The 20,881-nt window shown below is 40.5% G+C and overlaps 1 protein-coding gene across 1 annotated transcript in view; it reads right to left on the bottom strand.

Annotated features, from left to right (window-relative positions):
* Positions 1-3,333: 3,333 nt before the first annotated feature.
* Adgrg4 (adhesion G protein-coupled receptor G4) overlaps positions 3,334-20,881 on the bottom strand; it is a 96,763-nt gene continuing 79,215 nt past the window's right edge. Inside the window, exons 18-22 of the mRNA XM_052171664.1 lie at positions 16,128-16,206; positions 12,681-12,961; positions 7,673-7,781; positions 5,543-5,694; positions 3,334-3,524 (exon numbers count right to left, since the gene is read on the bottom strand). Coding sequence (XP_052027624.1) covers positions 3,334-3,524; positions 5,543-5,694; positions 7,673-7,781; positions 12,681-12,961; positions 16,128-16,206 — 812 coding nt within the window. The remainder of the gene's footprint in view (positions 3,525-5,542; positions 5,695-7,672; positions 7,782-12,680; positions 12,962-16,127; positions 16,207-20,881) is intronic.

Raw genomic sequence — 20,881 nt, 5'->3', positions numbered from 1 at the left:
AGGAAGGATGATATACCATCTGTTCCTATCTCAGTGACTGTCAAGGACTCTCAACCCTTGAGTGTTTGGGGGAAAAAACTCCAATAGTGTTCTGTCTTGGAAAAATACTGCTTTGTGAAGTAGCAAGGCCACTATCTCTCTTCCTTCTCTTTCATTCACAGTTTCACACCATTCAGTCCTACATAGTCTGATACACACACGAAAAATACAAAGTATCCATGACATACTGGGCACTCTAAGTGTGAGTTTATGCCTCTTCATTTAATTTATCTAATGAATGTCAGTATAACCTGGACCTTTCCCTAGAGTTCCAGACTCTTCGTGTCTCCCAATTGCTTAAAAGTAAACATCAGGAACACACCAAATAACCATAAGCTCGAGCTATTGACAATATAAATAAAAGTCTTATCTTCCCTGGCCCTTTTATTAAACCACCCCTACCCCCTGCACCTTTCCATATCCCTAGATATAGGGTAGATGAACCACCTCAGACAGCCATGGTCACCTTTTGGATTTCTGGGGGGAAAATAAAAACAGCAAAGGCTGGAGTCTTAGTCAAGAACCTCTTGAGCCTTAGTGCTTAGTACCACTTTGTTTCTGTCAGCATGCCCACAGGCACAGGACAAAAAGGCAAGTCAGATCACATGCCCTGCGGCTGTAACAGACTTTGTAAGTTTGTTTCCCAGGGCTGAATTATGAGCATTTACCTGTAGTATTGGAACTGGAGCCTTACCTTCCTTAAGATGTCCACCCTCCACTTCCAACCCAACAAGGCCCTGTGTCATTTTCCTCCCATGACATGTCTTCCACTATACCCATGTCACTCTCTATTGCAATATGTGTGCTCCATCTCTCGTAGGAGACTAACTCTCCAGGCATCTGAAGGGAGGAGTTGAGTATTGGCTGCTGATTGGAAGCAGTGTAAAGATTCGTAGGCTTCCTTTCCAGAATTTCATTGCTCTGTCTTCATAAAAGATTAAACTATTTTGTGGCCCAAGAAGGACAAATCAACACATAAAATCCAGACATTTAATCTCTGCTGTCTGAGCTATTTCTTTTTTTTTTATAGAATATAATCTTCATTTACATTTCAAATGCTAAAACCTTTCCTGGTTTCCCCCCTCCCTGAAAACCCCCACCCCTCCTCCCATCCCCTGCCTCCAAGTATATGCCCCTCCACCCGACCCCCTCCCACCTCCCCCTCCCTCGATTTCCCTTTGTTGGGGCCTCTATTGATCCTTCACCTGACCAAGGACCACTCCTTCCACTGATGCCTGACAAGGCCTTCCTCTGCCACATTTTTGGCTGGAACCATGCGTACCCTTTGGTTGATGGTTTAGTCCCTGGGAGTCCTGGGGTATCTGGGTGGCCAGCATTGTTGTTCTTCCCATGGGGCTGTAAACCCCTTCAGCTCCTCCAGACCACCCTCCAATTCCTCCATTGGAGACCCCACACCCAGGTATTTCAAATTATCTAATTTGCCTAGTTTTGTTGTTTTGCTTGTTTGTTTGTTTTTGCTAATTAACAAGAGGAGCCATGACAGGAATCATGAACTCTTACATAAAATAATGTTTCTGTTTGTCACAGTATGTCAGGGCATTAGAGGTGAGCTGTGTACTCATCATCCCAGGAATAGGAGAACAACCAGGAAGGATCCTATTACTTGTTGACAATAAATACAATGGCAGACATTTTATAGTCAAAAGCCCTCCCCACATCAAATTATTTTCAAAATGCATAGGTTGGAATTTTGGGGGGGTTGTTTGTTTTGGTTTTATTGTTGGCTTTGTTTTGAAGTTTTGCTTTGTTTTGTTTTGTTTGGGAGGGTTGTTTGCTTGTTTGTTTGTTTAAGATAATGTTTCTCTGTGTAGTCTTGGCCATCCTGGAACTCCGCTGTAGACCAGGCAGGCCTTGAATTCAGAGATCAACCTGCCTCTGCCTTCTGCGTGCTGGTTAAACACGAGTGCCACCACTGCCCATCTGCATAGTTTATTTTGTTGATAGTGTTTGGGGTAGTGTTTTGGATTTCTGAATTGCAACCAAATCTTGTCCTTCATTTTATTTTTGGGTGACAGTAACTTAATGCTGTCAATCTCAAAGACATATAATCTGCAGTGTACTTTGATCATCATTTCTCTTAGTCTTTTCACATACACACACACACACACACACATACACAGAGTGGAGGTCGGGAGGACATGCAACTCATCCCAAACAAATGCAAAAGGTCTCTTATCCTGCTTAGTCACAGAACACAAAGCCTTGGGACTTCATTTTATTTGCTCATTTTATCATCTTCAGATGGTTCTTCATTGTCTAAGGCTCTTCCATAATGCCTGCCCTGGCCTACCCCTCACTTCTTATGGAGAGCCAAGAGCTTCAGTTAGTTCCTGTCCTGTTACACTCATCAGAACCCTGCTTGTTCCCCACCTGGGGAACTGTCTTAGCTGAGAAATAGTCTCCACCAAGGAATCCCTGCATGTGTGAATAGATGATTTACCCTTTCCACAAAACATGTTTAAATAAAGGGTTATTATAATCAAAATGAAGACACAAAAGCTGGAGATTTTGGTTATGTTTTTCTGGGGGTGTTGGTTTGTTTTTTAATGACAGGCAAACAAGAAAGGGATTTTTTTTTCAGAAGCTCAGACCTTGTGGCTTTCCTGACTACTTCTTTTGTGGGTATCCAGCCACAGAAGAAGCTTTGGTCACTTAATATTGTTTGCCTCTCAGAACACAGCAAATAAAGATCTTGGCTTCAGTTTGTTTGTTTGTTTGTTTGTTTGTTTTAGGACATATACTCAGCAGTTTTTTTTAACAAAATCTCCAATGTTATGGACATGTCTCCCTTGAAGCTTCATACATAGATACCAATTTCCTCTTTAAAAACAAATGAAAGAAAACAAATGCTGGGGGAGGAGAGGTAGATCACCAGTTAATAGTAGCATTTATTGCTCTTGCAGAGGGCTGCCAGGTTCAGTACCCAGCACCCACAGGTAGCTCATAAACTCCTGTACATGTAACTCCAATGTCATTGGATCAGAACCCATCTTCTGGCTTCTAAGGGATCCCTTATGTATGTAACACTCATCCATTCATGTAGGTACACACTCAAAACATGATAAATATATAAATCTTGAAAGGACTGTCCTTTTCTTCATCATCTTCTTTCTATCATATTATATTTAATTTTAAAGGTTTTTAAGATGAAAAACAACACTAAAGAGAAGAATGATTCCAAGGCTGATAATGATTAAATATGATATTTATTAAATATGATTAAATGCCTCTTCCAAAGCAATCTTTAGAATACAAGGTAGAAGCAGATTTGATTTACAAATTGAACATTTCCCCTAGTCCAGTGCTGGGAGTCAGGTGAGCATCTCTGCTGGCATTTATGGAAAATGATCTTTGTTTCTGAATAGAACTTGTTTTGATTTCTGCAGGCAATGCTCTTCTTATAAAAGAAGGTGCAGCTTCACAACTCAAGGAGGAGAATGTATATAGACCATCATCAACATCACCTGCATTAAAACAAAGAACATTTAAGATAGGGATATTAAGGATTTTGCACAAGGAAGAAGCATATGAAAATTTAATGGAATGATATGATATATATATGAAGTATAAAAAATGAATGTTATGAAAAAATACAGTTGGCCTGTGTATGAGGGAGGGAGATGAGCTAATTCTGACAGCACTGTCTGACAACAGGTACATATGTACTTCCTACAGAGCAACAGTCATACTCTAACTCTATGAGCACTTTGAAACAGGTCTTCAGCCTCTTGGTTTTGCACAATTGTTGTTTGGTATAAGAGCATTAGGATTTTCCAACATGTATTTGCTACTGTTTCCCCTGAAGAAAATTAAGTGTCCATTTGTGATACATACTGCTAATGAATGAAAATATCCCTGAGATCCTTTTTGCAAAGCTGACATTTTCCAATCAGCCTCAGCTATTAGTTACTAAGGAGATTCCACAACACAGGAAGTCTTTTTTTTTTAAATCCAGTACATTTTTTATTTACATTTCAAATGATTTCCCCTTTTCTAGCCCCCCACTCCCAAAAGTCCCATCAGCCCACTTCCCTCCCCCTGTTCTCCCACCCACCCCTTCCCACTTCCCCGTTCTGGTTTTGTCGAATACTGCTTCACTGAGTCTTTCCAGAACCAGGGGCCACTCCTCCATTCTTCTTGTACCTCATTTGATGTGTGGATTATGTTTTGGGTATTCCAGTTTTCTAGGTTAATATCCACTTATTAGTGAGTGCATACCATGATTAATCTTTTGAGTCTGGGTTACCTCATTTAGTATGATGTTCTCTAGCTCCATCCATTTGCCTAAGAATTTCATGAATTCATTGTTTCTAATGGCTGAATAGTACTCCATTGTGTATATATACCACATTTTTTGCATCCATTCTTCTGTTGAGGGATACCTGGGTTCTTTCCAGCTTCTGGCTATTATAAATAGGGCTGCTATGAACGTAGTGGAACTTGTATCCTTATTACATGCTGGAGAATCCTCTGGGTATATGCCCAGGAGTGGTATAGCAGGATCTTCCGGAAGTGAGGTGCCCAGTTTTCTGAGGAACTGCCAGAATGATTTCCAAAGTGGTTGTACCAATTTGCAACCCTACCAGCAGTGGAGGAGTGTTCCTCTTTCTCCACATCCTCGCCAACATCTGCTGTCTCCTGAATTTTTAATCTTAGCCATTCTGACTGATGTAAGGTGAAATCTCAGGGTTGTTTTGATTTACATTTCCCTAATGACTAATGAAGTTGAACATTTTTAAGATGCTTCTCAGCCATCCGAAGTTCTTCAGGTGAGAATTCTGTTTAACTCTGTACTCCATTTTTTAATAGAGTTATTTGGTTTTCTAGGGTCTAACTTCTTGAGTTCTTTGTATATATTGGATATTAGCCTTCTATCTGATGTAGGGTTGGTGAAGATCTTTTCCCAATTTGTTGGTTGTCGATTTGTCCTTTTGATGGTGTCCTTTGGCTTACAGAAACTTTGTAATTTTATGAGGTCCCATTTGTCAATTCTTGATCTTAGAGCATAAGCTATTGGTGAGCATCTTTACCATGACTAAGTTTCTCTCTGTACACAATGAGAAAATTGAACTAGAGTATGTCTAGTGTTCTTTCTGGCTTCAACTGTCTGTGATAATTTGAAGAGCCTTTGAAGTATTTAAACCTTCTGTCTCTTTTCATCCCCATTAATCTAACAGCTCATCAGTCTATACATTTTCTCAGCTAAGAGTGAGTCCAAATATACAGCTCCATGTATCTATAGAAAATCACATAAATCTACACATAGTTACAATATAGATTATTTAGTGCTTACCTGGATACATATTGTAGGTATTATATTGTATTATATATCATAACATACAATACAATAAATATTAATTTTATTATATATGAAATATGTACTTGTTTTGAAGAAGAAGTATTATCCAAGATTCAACATATAGCCTCATATTATTGATTATCTCTGGAATACAAATGCAAACAAAAGTATCTTGTGCTTTACCATTTGGAAAGGTGATTTCTGAAGGAATGCTGGGTACAGATCCCATAGATTTGAAAGTACAGTTGGTTGTTGACTTGAGCGATGGTGTCAATAATTTGGGCTCATTGATTTTCTTCGATCTCTTCTGTTTATGCCTAACATTTATCCCAAAACTGTTTCTCCCACCTAAAAGAACACAAGAAAAAGTTAAACATGTAAAATTTATCACATTCGGTATTAAAATAAGTGAGATTGTGACATAGTAACTCTACTGCCTTCAATAATCCCTCTAAATATAAGGTTTAGTGTTTAATATCTGTTCATTCAGGGAGTTAGCTTTTCGATGAAGTTAATTTGTCCCATGGTGTGTGACACAGGAAAAACCAATGTACTTACAAAAGATGTCTAGAGCTTAAGGACTTGTAGGTCACTGGTATACCCAGTATAAAAAATACCTGGGTACTATTTGTAGAGTCTTAAAGTACAAATGTTGCCTCTCTGAAGAAAGCAGACTGGCCTTTGTCTGGAAACAGATACAAGTTGCCAGAATCGAAGAGATCATTTGATAATAGAACACTAGTTTATCTTGGAATTTTGATAGAGATTGTGTTGAAACTGCAGATTGCTTTTGGTAAGATGGTCATTTTTCCTATATTAATTCTATCAATATGTGAGCATGGGATATTTTTCAATCTTTTGATATCATCTTCAATTTCTTTTTTCAAAGACTTTTAAGTTCTTGTCATACAGGTCTTTCAGTTTCTTGGTTAGAGTTACTCTGAGATATTTTACATTTTTGAGGCTACTGTGAAAGATGCTGTTTTCCTGATTTCTTTCTCAGTGTGTTTGTCATTTGTATATACAAGGGATACTGATTTTTCCAGTTAATCTTGTTTCCAACCACATCACTAAAGGTGTTTATCAGCTGTAAGTGTGCCCTGGTAGAATTTTTGGAGTTGCTTATATAAACTATCATCTTATCTGCAAATAAAAATATTTCGATTTCTTCCTTTCCAAATTGTATCCCCTTGATCTTCTTCAATTGTCTTTTTGCTCTAGCTAAAATGTCAGGAACTATGTTTACTAAAATAAAGAGAGTGGACAACCTGTCTTTTTCCTAATTTTAGTGGAATTGCTTTGAGTTCCTTGCTTCGTCTCCTCCTCATCAGAGAGGCGTCCTCAGGCAACTGATGGGAGCAGATGCAGAGACCCACACCTAAGCATTAGGCAGAGTTTGAGGGACCACATAGAACTGGGTGAGAAAGGATTGCAGGAGCCAGAGGGGTTGAGAACAAGGCCCACAGATTCAACTAAGCAGGGCTCATAGGGACTCACAGAGGCTAAACCAACAATCAGTGAGCCAGTATGGGTCTGATCTAGGCCCTTTGCAAGTACATTATGGTTGTTTAGCTCAGTGTTTTTGTGGATGCCTAACAGTGGGAGTAGGGGCTGTCTCCAACTCTTTTACCTGCTCCTGAGACCTTTTGCCTCCTACTGGGTGCCTAGTTCAGACTTGATATGACAGCTTGTGCCTAGTCTCATAGCAGTTCCTTTTGCTATGTTGAGTTGTTATCCCTGGGAAGTCTGCTCTTTTCTGAAGGGAAATGGAGAAGTAGTTGATTAGGGAAGAGGGGAGGGGAGGTGGGGCTGGGAAGAGGAGCTGTGTTTGAGATGTGTTATATAAGAGAAGAATAAAGGAGAGACAACACACATTTCGCCAAGTCCCATCAGAAGAGCCACCCGAACAGCTCACTTGTGAAACATCTTAGAAATGCTGACATGTCACTCCACCTGTCACAGTGCCTTGCTTCTCACATCCATGTGACCTACTGTTGGATACTGCCCAAAAGGCCCTATGACACAATTCCTGAAATGCATTAAGTGCTTGGTCAATATTCTTCTAACTCTACCACGGGTGAGATGACAAACAATCCAAGAAATCTGGCCCCAAGCAAAAGCTCTACTGAGTCAAAACAGGACCCAAGCCACAGTCTTCCCTTGACTTCCTCCATCTTAGCACAAAAATACACTCATTTTTATGATGTGGAAGCAGAGTCCATTTTGATAGTCTTGTTATATGAATTCATTAGGAGACAAACTGATATGGTTAGTTTTTTAAAATAGGTGCAGTTTAAAACCACACAAGTGGACATCTTACCTGAGAAGTTATCCAGCCGAAACCGCCTACAGTGGAGGTGCATGTGCCACTGTTCCCGCACGCTTTCCTTCATCACACAGTAAAACACAAAAATGAGGAAGCCTAAGCCAGGAGAACAAGATCAGTCTTTTCACCTTCGTCCACTCATTAGCACCAATCTCTTGACTCAGGCCTATTCTTGTCACCATTGATGCTGCTCTCAGTGAACCCCAGGGGCACAGATGTCTTTCTAATTTCTTTATGATCTCCCAAAAGGCAGCAATAGAACAAAGCTAGTATTAAGACTCTATGCCCACCATTGTTTCCCCACTAGGCTGCTAGAGCATGGCATGCAAGGACCATTAGGCTACCCAGCCTCAGACACAGTGATCAGGCTCAGTGATCCTCATCTTCATGTACTGAATTCACATCCTTCACATGCAGCATCCTCCCACATTACCAATGGCGCGTGGCAGAACTCATGGGTGTTCTCCTCATTAGGCTATAAAAGACATTCCCCTGCATCCACTCATGCTTCAAGAAATCAATTATTTTGTCTTGACAACATCTTGGCATTTCTATGCAGATGCCCACATGATGAGTCCCAGTTACGTGACTGAGTCCTCTAGGAAGCAGACACCCCAGCCTTGGACAAGTCTTCAGATGACTACAGGAGCTGCAGAGTGCTTGACTCCAAATTCATAATGGTCTTTGAGCCAAAAGTGAATCGTTAAGTTGTGCCTGGATTTCTGACCCTTGGACATTGTTGAGATTAGAAATGTATATAGTATTAAGCTGCTGAATTGGGGTATAGGTTGTCACATAGCCACAAATATCCTCTACATTTGCCTTTGTCTGGCAAGTGAGAGGGAAGTGCTGGACATATCAATTGTTAATGTGGGACATTTTTCATTTCTATCCTATAAAATAGTTCCTGAGGAAATGAAAGTAGAACTTAAGATTATTCTGACTGAAAAGTCCCTGGAGGACTAATTGGATTTCTTCAAGATGGGGATGGAATTGACAAAAGGAATTCTGGTCAATACTCTGACTTTTATTTATGGTCCATGCCCAAAGTCATTATCCACTCAGCTCATGCAGATACCTCAACCTGAAAATCACTTCCCACTTGTGAGCTGCCATGATCCTTAGCTTTCATAATACGGCCCCTCCTTAGATACATCATTATCTCCAGACTGCTCATCTTATCTCCACTGTCGAGCCTTTGAAGGTCTGCCTTTTCTCTCCTTTTCATCTTCATATCACTTTTCCCTCTGCCCAAAGGACTATGTGTGGCAACTCACTAGACAGTTGTTGACTTGACCTCCCAGGCATGTCACATGTAAATTCTCATTGGTCTTCTATAGCCTTAGCAATACTTGTTTGGAGTTCAGAACATATTTTGTGAGTCAAGCACTGTTTGGAAATCTTTGCTCTCTATAAAGAGTTCAACTTGCCTCTACAATGGAAAATCATCCTGCAGGTTAATTATTCCTAGTAATCATTGAAAACTGAGAACAAGTCGATGGGGTAATTAGTTTCAAAGCTTCTATCGGCTACTGTCTTAGTGGAAATATTTTATTTACTACTGCTACTGCCATTATTATTATTATTATTATTATTACTTGCGTCATACTGGGGATTGAACATAGAACTTTATACATGCTCAGAAAGTACTCTATCACTGAACTTTAGCCCCAGCCCTCTTTTTTTTAAAACTTTTTATTTAGAAACAAGGTCTAACTAAGTTCCAAAGGTAATGGCCTTGAACTTTCAATTCTCCCACTCCATTCTTCAAAATAGTTGTGATTACAGCTGTATGCCTTGAGCTTCAGCACAGTCAAGAGTCTTGCACCGAGGAAAGGAATAATCTGCTGAAACTGACCCTAATTTGACCACCAGTTGGGCTCACAGTGAGGGCTTTGTTTTAAGAGGATGCTGACAAACAGAAGTACTCAAAGGTAGAGCCACTGAGCATGGTGATGGGCATGGGGAAAGTTTGGGGTGCTGTATCTAGATAAGGGAATACTTGTGGTAAGTAATATAGACTGAGAAGATGCAATGGTATTAGTCGCAGATCCAAGAGGGCTGTCATGAAGAAGACAAATTATGCTTGTTCTCTGTGTGATTGCCAGGTCAGGAGTGATGGGAGGAGGCCCAGAGCAGCCATGTGCTAGCAAATCACAGCTAGTGTTTACCAAGGAATGACAGCCTGACAGGTATTGTGTTGCCATTCTCCTCTTTCTAGGTACGAGGCTTTGGACTCCATGATCTTTAATCAACTTTCCCCAGGTCACAGAGCTCATGTGGAGTTGGCCACATCAGCACTGAGTGGGGGCTCACTATAGACGCCAAGGTCCTAACCATCCGACTTTCCTGCCATCCAAGGAAGAAAAGTGGGATAAGAATCAGAGGGGATCTGAAGCTAAATGTTCTGCTTCATGGAGTGCTGAGCTCCCAGTCCCTAGGAAGTTTCAGGAAGAGCCGAGTGACTTTCTGTCACTTGGTGGAGAGTTGGATTGGCAAGATCTTGTTTCCCTGGTCCCAGCCCTGAGGCTCCCCGATTCCAGGTGGGAGGCAGCAGTCTGGAAGCCTGTCTCATTAACTCTCCCACGGGCTTTATTACTATGTGGAACCAAACAACGGCAGTGATGGACTCAGTAGTGTTGTCTCTGGGTAACAGGAAGGCAGAGCAGCAACCTGAGGAGAGCAAGCCTCAGCCTCAGAGCAGGGAGATACCTCGCTGCAGCATGACTAAGGGACAGCCATGACAATGAGCACCTATGATGACTTTGATCCCGGGCATTCAGTTTTGTGAGTTCTCATACTTTAAGCTTACTCTGTGAACTCCAATGAGCAGACTGCCAGCTCTCTCCTCTTTTCCTGGAAGCTCTCCTTTTTCTTTCCTACAGCACATTGGCCTGCTTGTTCACTACAAGGCAGGCAGGAGAGAAGGCATTGGGTTGTTTGTTTGTTTGGGTTTTGCCACTAGCAAAGGGCTTGTCATGAGCTTAATTTTTTTCTCACCTGACCACAGGACATCCACCATTCAGTCATGGCTACAAATTAACCATTTGTCTTTCAAACTGCTAGTTTGCTCACCTGTTTCATCGCAGAATGCATGTGTTTGTGGGGGGGGGAGTGTGCATGCTTGCATGCTTCTGTGTAGTGTGTGTGTGTGTGTGTGTGTGCAACTTGACTTTGAAACTCAGGGCTTTGCCAACACCCTTGCTATATAGGACAGCACACTCTTATCTTATAGGCAGGACAAGAAGTAATTGATTATCATAAGATGTGTCTGACAGCATGCCTCTGTTCACATTAGTTCTGTGAGGCTCTTGCTTTCATCTTCAAGAGAATACTTGATTATATTCTACATACTATTTTCCCTTCTGCCAAGGGATGGAACACTGGCTTTTAAAAAAAAATCTTTCTTTTCAAGTTCCAACCAGCTTTATAGTCTTTCTTCAATTCCACTTTTAATACTCGGGACACATCTCTCCTCAGATTAGTTAGCCAGAAAGCATCCTGGAGTTAGCACTGAGAAGGGAGTCTGCACAGGATCCTAATGCACTTCTACAGACATTCTCTCCTGAGGTAATGTAGTTTCTGTGATATGATATAATATCAAGTTAGAGCACCTCAGTCTGAGTCAGGTGGCTTTGTCCACTGTAGAGCTCTTACCTGATTCTTTGACCTCCGCCATAAGTATAAAGCACCAAGTAAGAACCAAGTGCCAAGAATTGCTAAGAAGTTCCTTTCTAGCACCAGATGCAATCTGAAGGCATGTGAGTGGCTGGGGAGGTGGCTTAGCAGATAAGAGTGCTTGCTGTTCAAATATGAGGGCCTGTTTTTCAACCTTTAGCATTCATGTTAAAAGCTAGAATGGCACAGGACACCTGGAACCCCAGTGCTATGTGGGGTGGAGTCAGGAGAACTGGTAGAACATGCTGCCTGTCAGACTATCTCCCAGTTGAGTAAGAGACCTTGTTTTTGTTTGTTTGTTTGTTTCAAATAAGGAATAAGTGCTAAAGGATGTCAGCCTGTGGGTGCATGCGTATTGCTCTCTCTCTCTCTCTCTCTCTCTCTCTCTCTCTCTCTCTGTGTGTGTGTGTGTGTGTGTGTGCGCGCGTGCGCGCGCACACATGTCACTTTCTGTCTCTCTCACACACACACTCCTCACATGCACACATACCACACATGCATACACACCACACATACCATATACATACCACACACATACACACAACACGATATACCCTTCACACACACATACCCCACATATATATCCCCTCACTTACACACACATATACACTACAGACACATGCACATATCACACACACCTACACCATACACACATCCACATATACACAATACACACATCCACATATACACCATATACACATCCATATATACACCATACACACATCCACATATACACCATGCACACATACATACATACGTACATACAAACAGCACATAGAAAAACCGCGTATTTTATATTTTCCCATATTCTGCTCAGAGCTTTGGTCCTCAGCTGTTTGCATTGAAGCAGCTGTGTGACTCTGCAATTTTCTAGCCTGCTGTTTTAATAAAATAGTAAGAGATATGATGCAACCTGAGCCTATGGAGTTCAGAATGTAATGTCTCTACTGTCTAGTCATAGATATTTTCAACTAGACCATGTACTTCAAAATTCAAACACAAGTGTGAATCTGTAGATCAACAAATGCAGTGTGTTGGTGCTATGAGTACTGTTAGAACTCTTGCCTTTGTAATGCTCCTCCCACTGATGGGTAGGGGTGAGGGGGGGCACAGTGTATTCACTCAACAAAGGCTAACACCTAACTGGTATGTCCAAAGACCACTGTTGACTCACTAGGAGCAGGGATTTCCTGAAGTTTGTTTTTTGTTTTCTCTTTCTCTCCTTTAAATTCCAGTACATGAGATTATTTTCCAAAACAAAGTTTTCTTGGTTAGATGTCTAACTTGCCACAGAAAGTGCCAACATGCAATAATTACCTTGTAACGTATTACAAATGGCAAAAAGATACATGAAAAAGATCCTCACAGGTCCCCAGGCAAAAAAGGCAAAGCCCCAGGTGAGGCCAAGCAGAAATGTCAAACTGATTGTGCCTTTGAGGTCATTCAGAATCATTTTCTTCCGAGTCTTCTGGCTTTGGGATTTCACGGAAGTCAATTGAACAAGAACAGTGCAGAACATGGAGAGATTCATGAGAAATATGAGGCAAAAATAAGCTACCACGGAGATGTAAAAGATGTGATCGTCTTTAATCCAACAGCTGTACAGAACAAGAAAGAGAAGACTATTGTGAACCGTAAACATAAACTACTGCTTTCTAGGGACCCCACTGAAGTCCCTGGTCAGCTTCATCCAATCTAAGGACATTCAGAGAAATGAAGCAAGACAATGGAGTTCACTCGTAACCCGTGGAGGAAGAGTTGGGCTTAAACTTTATTCTCCTGGGTCCTAGTTCTGGCACCTTACAATGCAAGCTTGCATCCTACAGGACCCATGTACAGCGACCTCAGTAAATTTCCCTGAGAAACTATTCTCTTTTCAACAAGAGAAAAGCAAATTATGTGTTTTTCCCCAAAGGAGCTCTCCTCCCCACCCTGCACACACCTTAAACCAGAGCTTTTATTTGCAAGATGAATTCTGCTTTGCATGATAAATATCGCAATAAAAGGGCAGGGGCAAGCAGGAACATTCCTGAATGCTATATCAAACAATGATGAGATGATCAGAGTTAATGAAAAATTCGACAAAAAGAAGATGGCTCTCGTACTGCTTTAAAATATGATGCATTTGGACCACAAAAGGCAGCAGTGACTACTGGATAGCTTAATAGCCCTACAGTTCCTGTTAAAGAAAAGATGTCCAGTGCTTCCTGGGAGCAGATGCTACATTGAACAACATTTCTAACTAGGAGACACATTGCTTCTGAGTTTTGAAGGCAGACAAGCTTGACTAAGTCAAATGTGTGTCTAATTAGCTGGAATCTCTTTCTGAATCCAAAAAAATCCTTTGGGACACGTTATCCACACTGGTACATGTCAGTGTGTGTGTGTGTGTGTGTGTGTGTGTGTGTGTGTGTGTGTGTGTGTGTGTAGTCTCATACTTCGGATTCTTTTTTTTTTAATTTTATTCGATATATTTTTTATTTACATTTCAAATGATTTCCCCTTTTCTGGTCCCCCACTCCCCGAAAGTCACATAAGCCCCCTTCCCTCCCTCTGTTCTCCCACCCATCCCTTCCCACTTCCCTCTTCTGGTTTTGTCTTAAACTGCTACACTGGGTCTTTCCAGAACTTAGTCTATCATTTTCAGCTTGAAACAAAACTACAGAAAGCTCTCAAAATGAAGCAGTACTATATTTTGGGATACAGATGATCTCTGACATGGGGTTGGAGAGATGACTTAAGTAAAGAGTACTTGCTGCTCTTGCAGAAGACCTAGATTTGATTCCTGGCATACACATTGTCACTCACAAACCACCGGAAACTCAGATTCTAGGAAATTGGATGTTTTTTTTTCTCTAACTTCCCTGGGCACCAGGCATGCACATGGTGCAATTGATATATGCATGCAAATACTCACATGCATAAAATAAATCAGTCTGAAGGAATTGTTAATGTTGATCACATAGAATGGGAGAGCAGATTAGCAATTATCAGGGAGAATAAGAGGGAGAGTACAAGCTTCCAGCAGAAAGGAGGAATGTGTCCTGTGTTCTGTTGTTCCTGTGTTCTGTTGCACAAAGTAGTGATTATAATAAACAATATGTGTTGTATATTTCAGATCACTAAGAACAGTGTTCAGATGTTGGTACCACAAAGATATGATAAATTTTGAGATAATAGATATGTTATTTGAACATTTTAGATAACATTTTGACCATTTTACAACATAAATACATATTCAAATATTTTGCTATATTTCACAAATAAGTACAATAAATGTGTCAAAAATAAAATAACTATCTGGGTGTCGTGGCTCAGGCTTGTAATACCAGCCATCTGAGAAGCTGAAGCAGGAGTTTACAGTCAGCCTGGAGTACACACTAAGTTCCAGGACATCCTGGGTTATATAGCAAGACAAAATTCCAAACTACAAAGTGATGATAATAATAAAATAATATTTAAAATAAAGCAAACAAGCCAAAAACTCTGTGCAAGGAAATAGCCACATGTTTGACTACTGGTAATAGGAGTTACCTGAAAGGAGCAAAATTTCATAGCTGGGGGTTGGGAAGAGGCTTTTCAGCATCTACCCTTTTGTACTTTTGGATGTTGTATCCTGTGGTGAATTACCTTTCAAAGTATAATTATTTACAAAACAAAACTCTTAGAGCCATCTGCCTCTTACTAACAAATCCACATATAAAAAGGCTCTTTGTGGGGGGAATGCAGAGTTGATTTTGTTCTGGTTTTGTTTTTGCTTTTGATCTTTAAAGAAGAATCACTATGAGACAGATACTGAGAATCTTTTAAGACAGGAAATAGGCAAAGAGCTGGAGACAAGATGGAAGGGGAAAATAAAGAGAAGAAAATAAGTAAAAAGCAGGAATTTTTAATTAGAAAACCTCTGCTACAGAGGGCCTTCTATACTTGATCCCAATGCAAAGGCACAAGAAATCCATAGTGGATGTGATTTTGAGAGGCCATGGTAAAGGGAGTGGATATGGGGAACTTAAAAAAATATTGTGCAAAGCCAGGCAATGGTGGCACACACCTTTAATCCCAGAACACTGGAAGCAAAGGCAGGCAGATTTCTGAGTTCAAGGCCAGCCAGGTCTACAGAGTAAGTTCCAGGACAGCCAGGGCTACACAGAGAAACCCTGTCTAGAAAAAAAAAATTGCAGCCCAGAGGGAAGAAGGCTCCAAAGAGATGGAGTGGAATACAAACCTATTCTTTAGAGTCAAAGAGATGGGCTTACACATCAAATTTTAAAGAGGAAGGGAGGGAAAGGGGAGAGGGAGACAGAGAGAGAGAACAATAAATCTGGCCAGTTTACTACAATGGGAAATTTTCAGTCTCCTGGGAAAGCTAAACGAACATGTTTTCCAACTTATCTTAGTATTTTTTTAGACTAGCCCCTAAATCTTTCTATGGTCTGGGAGGTTTTGCAGCCAATTACAAAGTATTTGCCATGGATCAGGCAACAGGGAAAGCAATGACATTTTATCTTGCACATGACACTGAAAACAGATGATATTCACCCCATTTTCCAGAAGAGATGCATCTAAGAGGCAGATGACTTAGCCACAATCATACAGATTCCAAACACCTAATCTTTCCATGGATGAACATGGCTGTGTTTGAGCAGAAAGGCTGACACTGAGTTTTCTACAAAGCCAATGCTAAGACTAAATCCCCTGACCAGAAACATCCCACCATAGCTAAAAACCACACCACCTGAGAAGCAAGTGATATTGGGTACTTACAATGGAGTTGTTGGGTTCAGAGTTCCATATAAGTCTTTTCTTACACTGAGTATAATGGTCACTGTGATTGCTGGGATTCCTAGAGTGGTGACGCAAGACAAAAAAAAACCTGTTACATCCAGGAGGAAGGATCATAACCAAACAGCTGTGGGTCTGTTACATTAAGACACCATTTAAATGAGCCACAGATGTGTGGATATCAAAATACCATTGTTTGCAAAATGTTTGTGAATTCTTCCAAGTTAAATATTTCTAGGAGTTTTCCAATCTGCTAAACTAAGCAGCATGCCAATGGCTCCAATACGATGCTCACTACTTATTAAAATAGCTCAAGTGCCAGAAACTCAGTTTGGCAATAGAAGCATTTAGTGGATCAGAATACAAATCAACACAAAGTGTTTCCTCTCAAATGATGGGCTATCATTTTTCCCTCCTTTTCAATTCTGCCCCTTCATTCCTACTGTCTTTGTCTAGGTCACCTTGGAGGAAGGGCACAAACCATCAGCTGCGGCCTTCATTACTTTTTTGACAGGCAAGCCATTTAGACACTCGTTACTAGTTTGACATTTTGACTAGATCGACCAGTTAACAGCCTCTCAATTCAGCCACACTATAATAAAGCAATCAGCTCAGTTAAAATGGTCAAGCATGATGGGAGTATGGGCATGGGCTATACAAATTCAATTTCATGTACAGTTCAAAACTGAGCTGACTTTTTTGTTTTTAAGACTGCATTTTTCCTACTTGGAGCACATACACTCACACACACTGTATGTAGGGGCTGCAAAACACTACCCAAAGCTATCCCAATCCCCATAGTGGCAGGCATCTTGAATAAGTCCTCCATTGCCCCAACTGTGATAAATAGACCAGTCCCTTTTAACTCTGCTAGCCCACACCTAGTGCAGGACCTACCCTCATATGTGTGTGTGTGTGTGTGTGTGTGTGTGTGTGTGTGTGGTGTTTCTTTCATGGACATGAAAGAAGAAAGGGCTCTATTGATGGGAAGAATAGGACCAACAAGAAGAGAGCAGGAAGGATGGGAAGGGTCTACTGAAGGAAGAGGAGGTTGAAAAATAATATAATTATAATAATATAGTATAATGGATATAGTATGAAAATACCATATTGAAAACGTTCACTTTATATGCTATTATGCTTATATTCCCCCAGAAGCAGTAAGACAGGTCTGAAAGAAGGCCTCTCATTTCAGATTAAATTATGTGGAGGTAGTGGGGTTAGCAAGATGGCTCAGTGGGTTAAGCCACTTGCTTCCAAGCCTAAGTTTGATCCTCGGAACCCACATGGTAGAAGGAGAGAAGGATGATAGGGCTCTATACCCAAATAGAGAGGAGAGAGAGCAAGCCTCCCAGGAGTGCTGACAAGCCTGTGAGTGCAGGTAAGACCACAACTGTTGCTCAGAGGCCTGCCCAGAACCCTTAGGACACAGGAACTGAGAAGTGGCTGGGACAGGAGCCTTCTGGTTTTCATCTTCGCCTGCAGCTGATCCTGTACCACAAGGCTCCATACACAGATACCACCAGGAGAGAGCTGGTGTCCAAGGAGTGCTGACACACCTGTGAGTACAGGTAAGACCACCATTTCTGTTCAATTCCTGGACCAAGAGGGACACACTCAGAGTCATCAGGACACAGGAACCAAGGAACAGCCAGGGACAGGATCCTTCTGGTTTCTGTCTGCACCCCAAAGCTGATCCTATGCCACAGCTCTCCATACCTAAATTCCTCCCAGAGAGAACTGGTCTCCCAGGAGTATGGACACACAGTCTTGCGGAAGAGATAAACCACAGTCAGAGACAGCAAGACCAGCTAATGCCAGAGATAACCAGATGGTGAAAGGCAAGGGAAAAAACATAAGCAACAGAAACCAAGGCTACTTGGCATCTTCAGAACCCAGTTCTCCCACCACAGCAATCCCTGATTACCCCAACACACCAAAAAAGCAACACTCTGGTTTAAAATCACATCTCATGATGATGATAGAAGACTTTAAGAAGGAAATAAATAACTCCTCTTAGAGAAATACAGGAAAACACAAGTGAGCAGGTAGAAGCCCTTAAAGAGGAAACACAAAAATCCCTTAAAGAATTACAAGAAAACACAACCAAACAGGTGAAGTAATTAAATAAAACCATCAAGGATCTAAAAGTGGAAATAGAAACAATAAAGAAATCACAAAGAGAGATAACCCTGGAGATAGAAAAACTAGGAAAGAAATCAGGAATCATAGATGCAAGCATCACCAACAGAATACAAGAGATAGAAGAGAGAATGTCGGGTGCAGAAGATAACATAGAAAACATTGATGCAACAGTCAAAGAAAATGCAAAATGCAAAAAGCCCCTAAGGCAAAACATCCGGGAAATTCAGGACACAATGAGAAGACCAAACCTAAAGATAATAGGTATAACTCCTGGGCATATACCCAGAAGACTCCCCACCATGTAATAAGGATACATGTTCTACTATGTTCATAGCAGCCCTATTTATAATTGCCAGATGCTGGAAAGAACCCAGGTATCCCTCAACAGAAGAGTGGATGCAAAAAATGTGGTATATCTACACAATGGAGTACTATTCAGCCATTAGAAATAATGAATTCATGAAATTCTTAGGCAAATGGATGGAGCTAGAGAATATCATACTAAGTGAGGTAACCCAGACTCAAAAGGTGAATCATGGTATGCACTCACTAATAAGTGGATATTAACCTAGAAAACTGGAATACCCAAAACATAATCCACACATCAAATGAGGTACAAGAAGAAAGGAGGAGTGGCCCCTGGTTCTGGAAAGACTCAGTGAAGCAGTATTCAGCAAAACCAGAATGGGGAAGTGGGAAGGGGTGGGTGGGAGGACAAGGGGAGAGAAGGGGGCTTACGGGACTTTCGGGGAGTGGGGGGGCTAGAAAAGGGAAATCATTTGAAATGTAAATAAATTATATCGAATAAAAAAAAGATAATAGGTATAGAGAGAAGATTCCCAACTTAAAATGCCAGTAAACATCTTCAACAAAATTTTAGAAGAAAACTACCCTGACCTAAAGAAAGAGATGCCCATAAACATACAAGAATCCTGTGGAACTCCAAATAGATTGGACCAGAAAAGAAATTTCTATCATCACATAATAGTCAAAACACCAAATGCACAAAACAAAGAAAGAATATTAAAAGCAATAAGGGAAAGAGGTCAAGTAACATATAAAGTCATACCTATCAGAATTACACCAGACTTCTCTCCAGAGACTAAGAAAGCTCAAAGGTCCTTGGCAGATGTCATACAGACCCTATGGGAACACAAAAGCCAGCACAGGCTACTATACCCAGCAAAACTCTTAATTACCATAGATGAAGAAACCAAGGTATTCCATGACTAAATCAAATTTACACAATATCTTTCTACAAATCCAGCCCTAGAAAGGATAATAGAGAGAAAATGCCAACACAAGGGAAACTACGCCCTGGAAAAAGCAAGAATGTAATCTTCTTTCAACAAACTCAATAGAAGATAGGCACACAAACATAAAAATAACATCAAAAATAATAGGAAGAAACGATTCCTTAATATCTCTTAACAACAATGGACTCAATTCCCCAATAAAAAGACAGACTAATAGACTGGATACGTAAACAGGACCCAACATTTTGCTGTATACAGGAAACCACCTCAGTGTCAAAGACAAACACTACCTCAGAATAAAGGGCTGAAAAACAATTTTCCTAGCAAATTGTCCCAAGAAACAAGCTGGAGTAGCCATTAAAATACAGTATAAAATGGACTTTCAACCAAAAGTTATTAAAAAAGATAAGGAAGGACACTTCATATTCATCAAATCAAAAATCTACCAAGAAGAACTCTCAATTCTAAGCATCTATACTCCAAATAAAAGAGCACCCACATTCATAAAAGAAACTTTACTAAAGCTCAAAGCACACATTGCACCGCACACAATAATTGTGAGTGACTTCAACACTCCACTGTCATGATGGAAACACAAACTAAAGAGAGACACATTGAAACTAACAGAAGTTATGGACCAAATGAATTTAACAAATATCTATAGAACATTTCATCCTAAATCAAAAGAATATATCTCCTTCTCAGCAACTCATGGTACCTTCTCCAAAACTGATCATATAATGGGTCTCAAAACAGACCTCAACAGACACAAGAAGATTGAAATAATCCCATGTCTCCTATCAGATCACTTGAGATTAAGGCTAGTCTTCAATAGCAACAAAAACAATAGAAAGCCCACATAAACATGGAAGCTGAACAATACTCTACTCAATGATAACTTGGTCAAGAAAGAAAGAAAAAGAAAGAAAGAAAGGAAGGAAGGAAGGAAGGAAGGAAGGAAGGAAGGAAGGAAGGAAGGAAGGAAGGAAGGAAGGAAGGAAGGAAGGAAGGAATTAAAGACTTTTTAGAATTTAATGAAAATGAAGGCACAACATACCCAAACTTATGGGACCCAATGAAAGCAGTGCTAAGAGGAAAACTCATAGCTCTGAGTGCCTCCAAAAAGAAACTAGAGAAAGCATACATGAGCAGCTTAACAGCACACCTGAAACATCAAGAACAAAAGAAGCAAATACACACAAGAGGAGTAGAAGGCAGGAAATAATCAAATTCATGGTTGAAATCAACCAAGTAGAAACAAAAAGAACTAAACAAAGAATCAACAAAACCAGGAGCTCGTTCTTTGAGAAAATCAACATGATAGATAAACCCTTA

The sequence above is a fragment of the Apodemus sylvaticus genome, chromosome X (assembly GCF_947179515.1).
Source record: "Apodemus sylvaticus chromosome X, mApoSyl1.1, whole genome shotgun sequence".
In the NCBI taxonomy this organism is placed as follows: domain Eukaryota; kingdom Metazoa; phylum Chordata; class Mammalia; order Rodentia; family Muridae; genus Apodemus; species Apodemus sylvaticus.
Note: the sequence above shows the minus strand (reverse complement) of the source record. Positions and strands in the feature narration are given on the sequence as shown.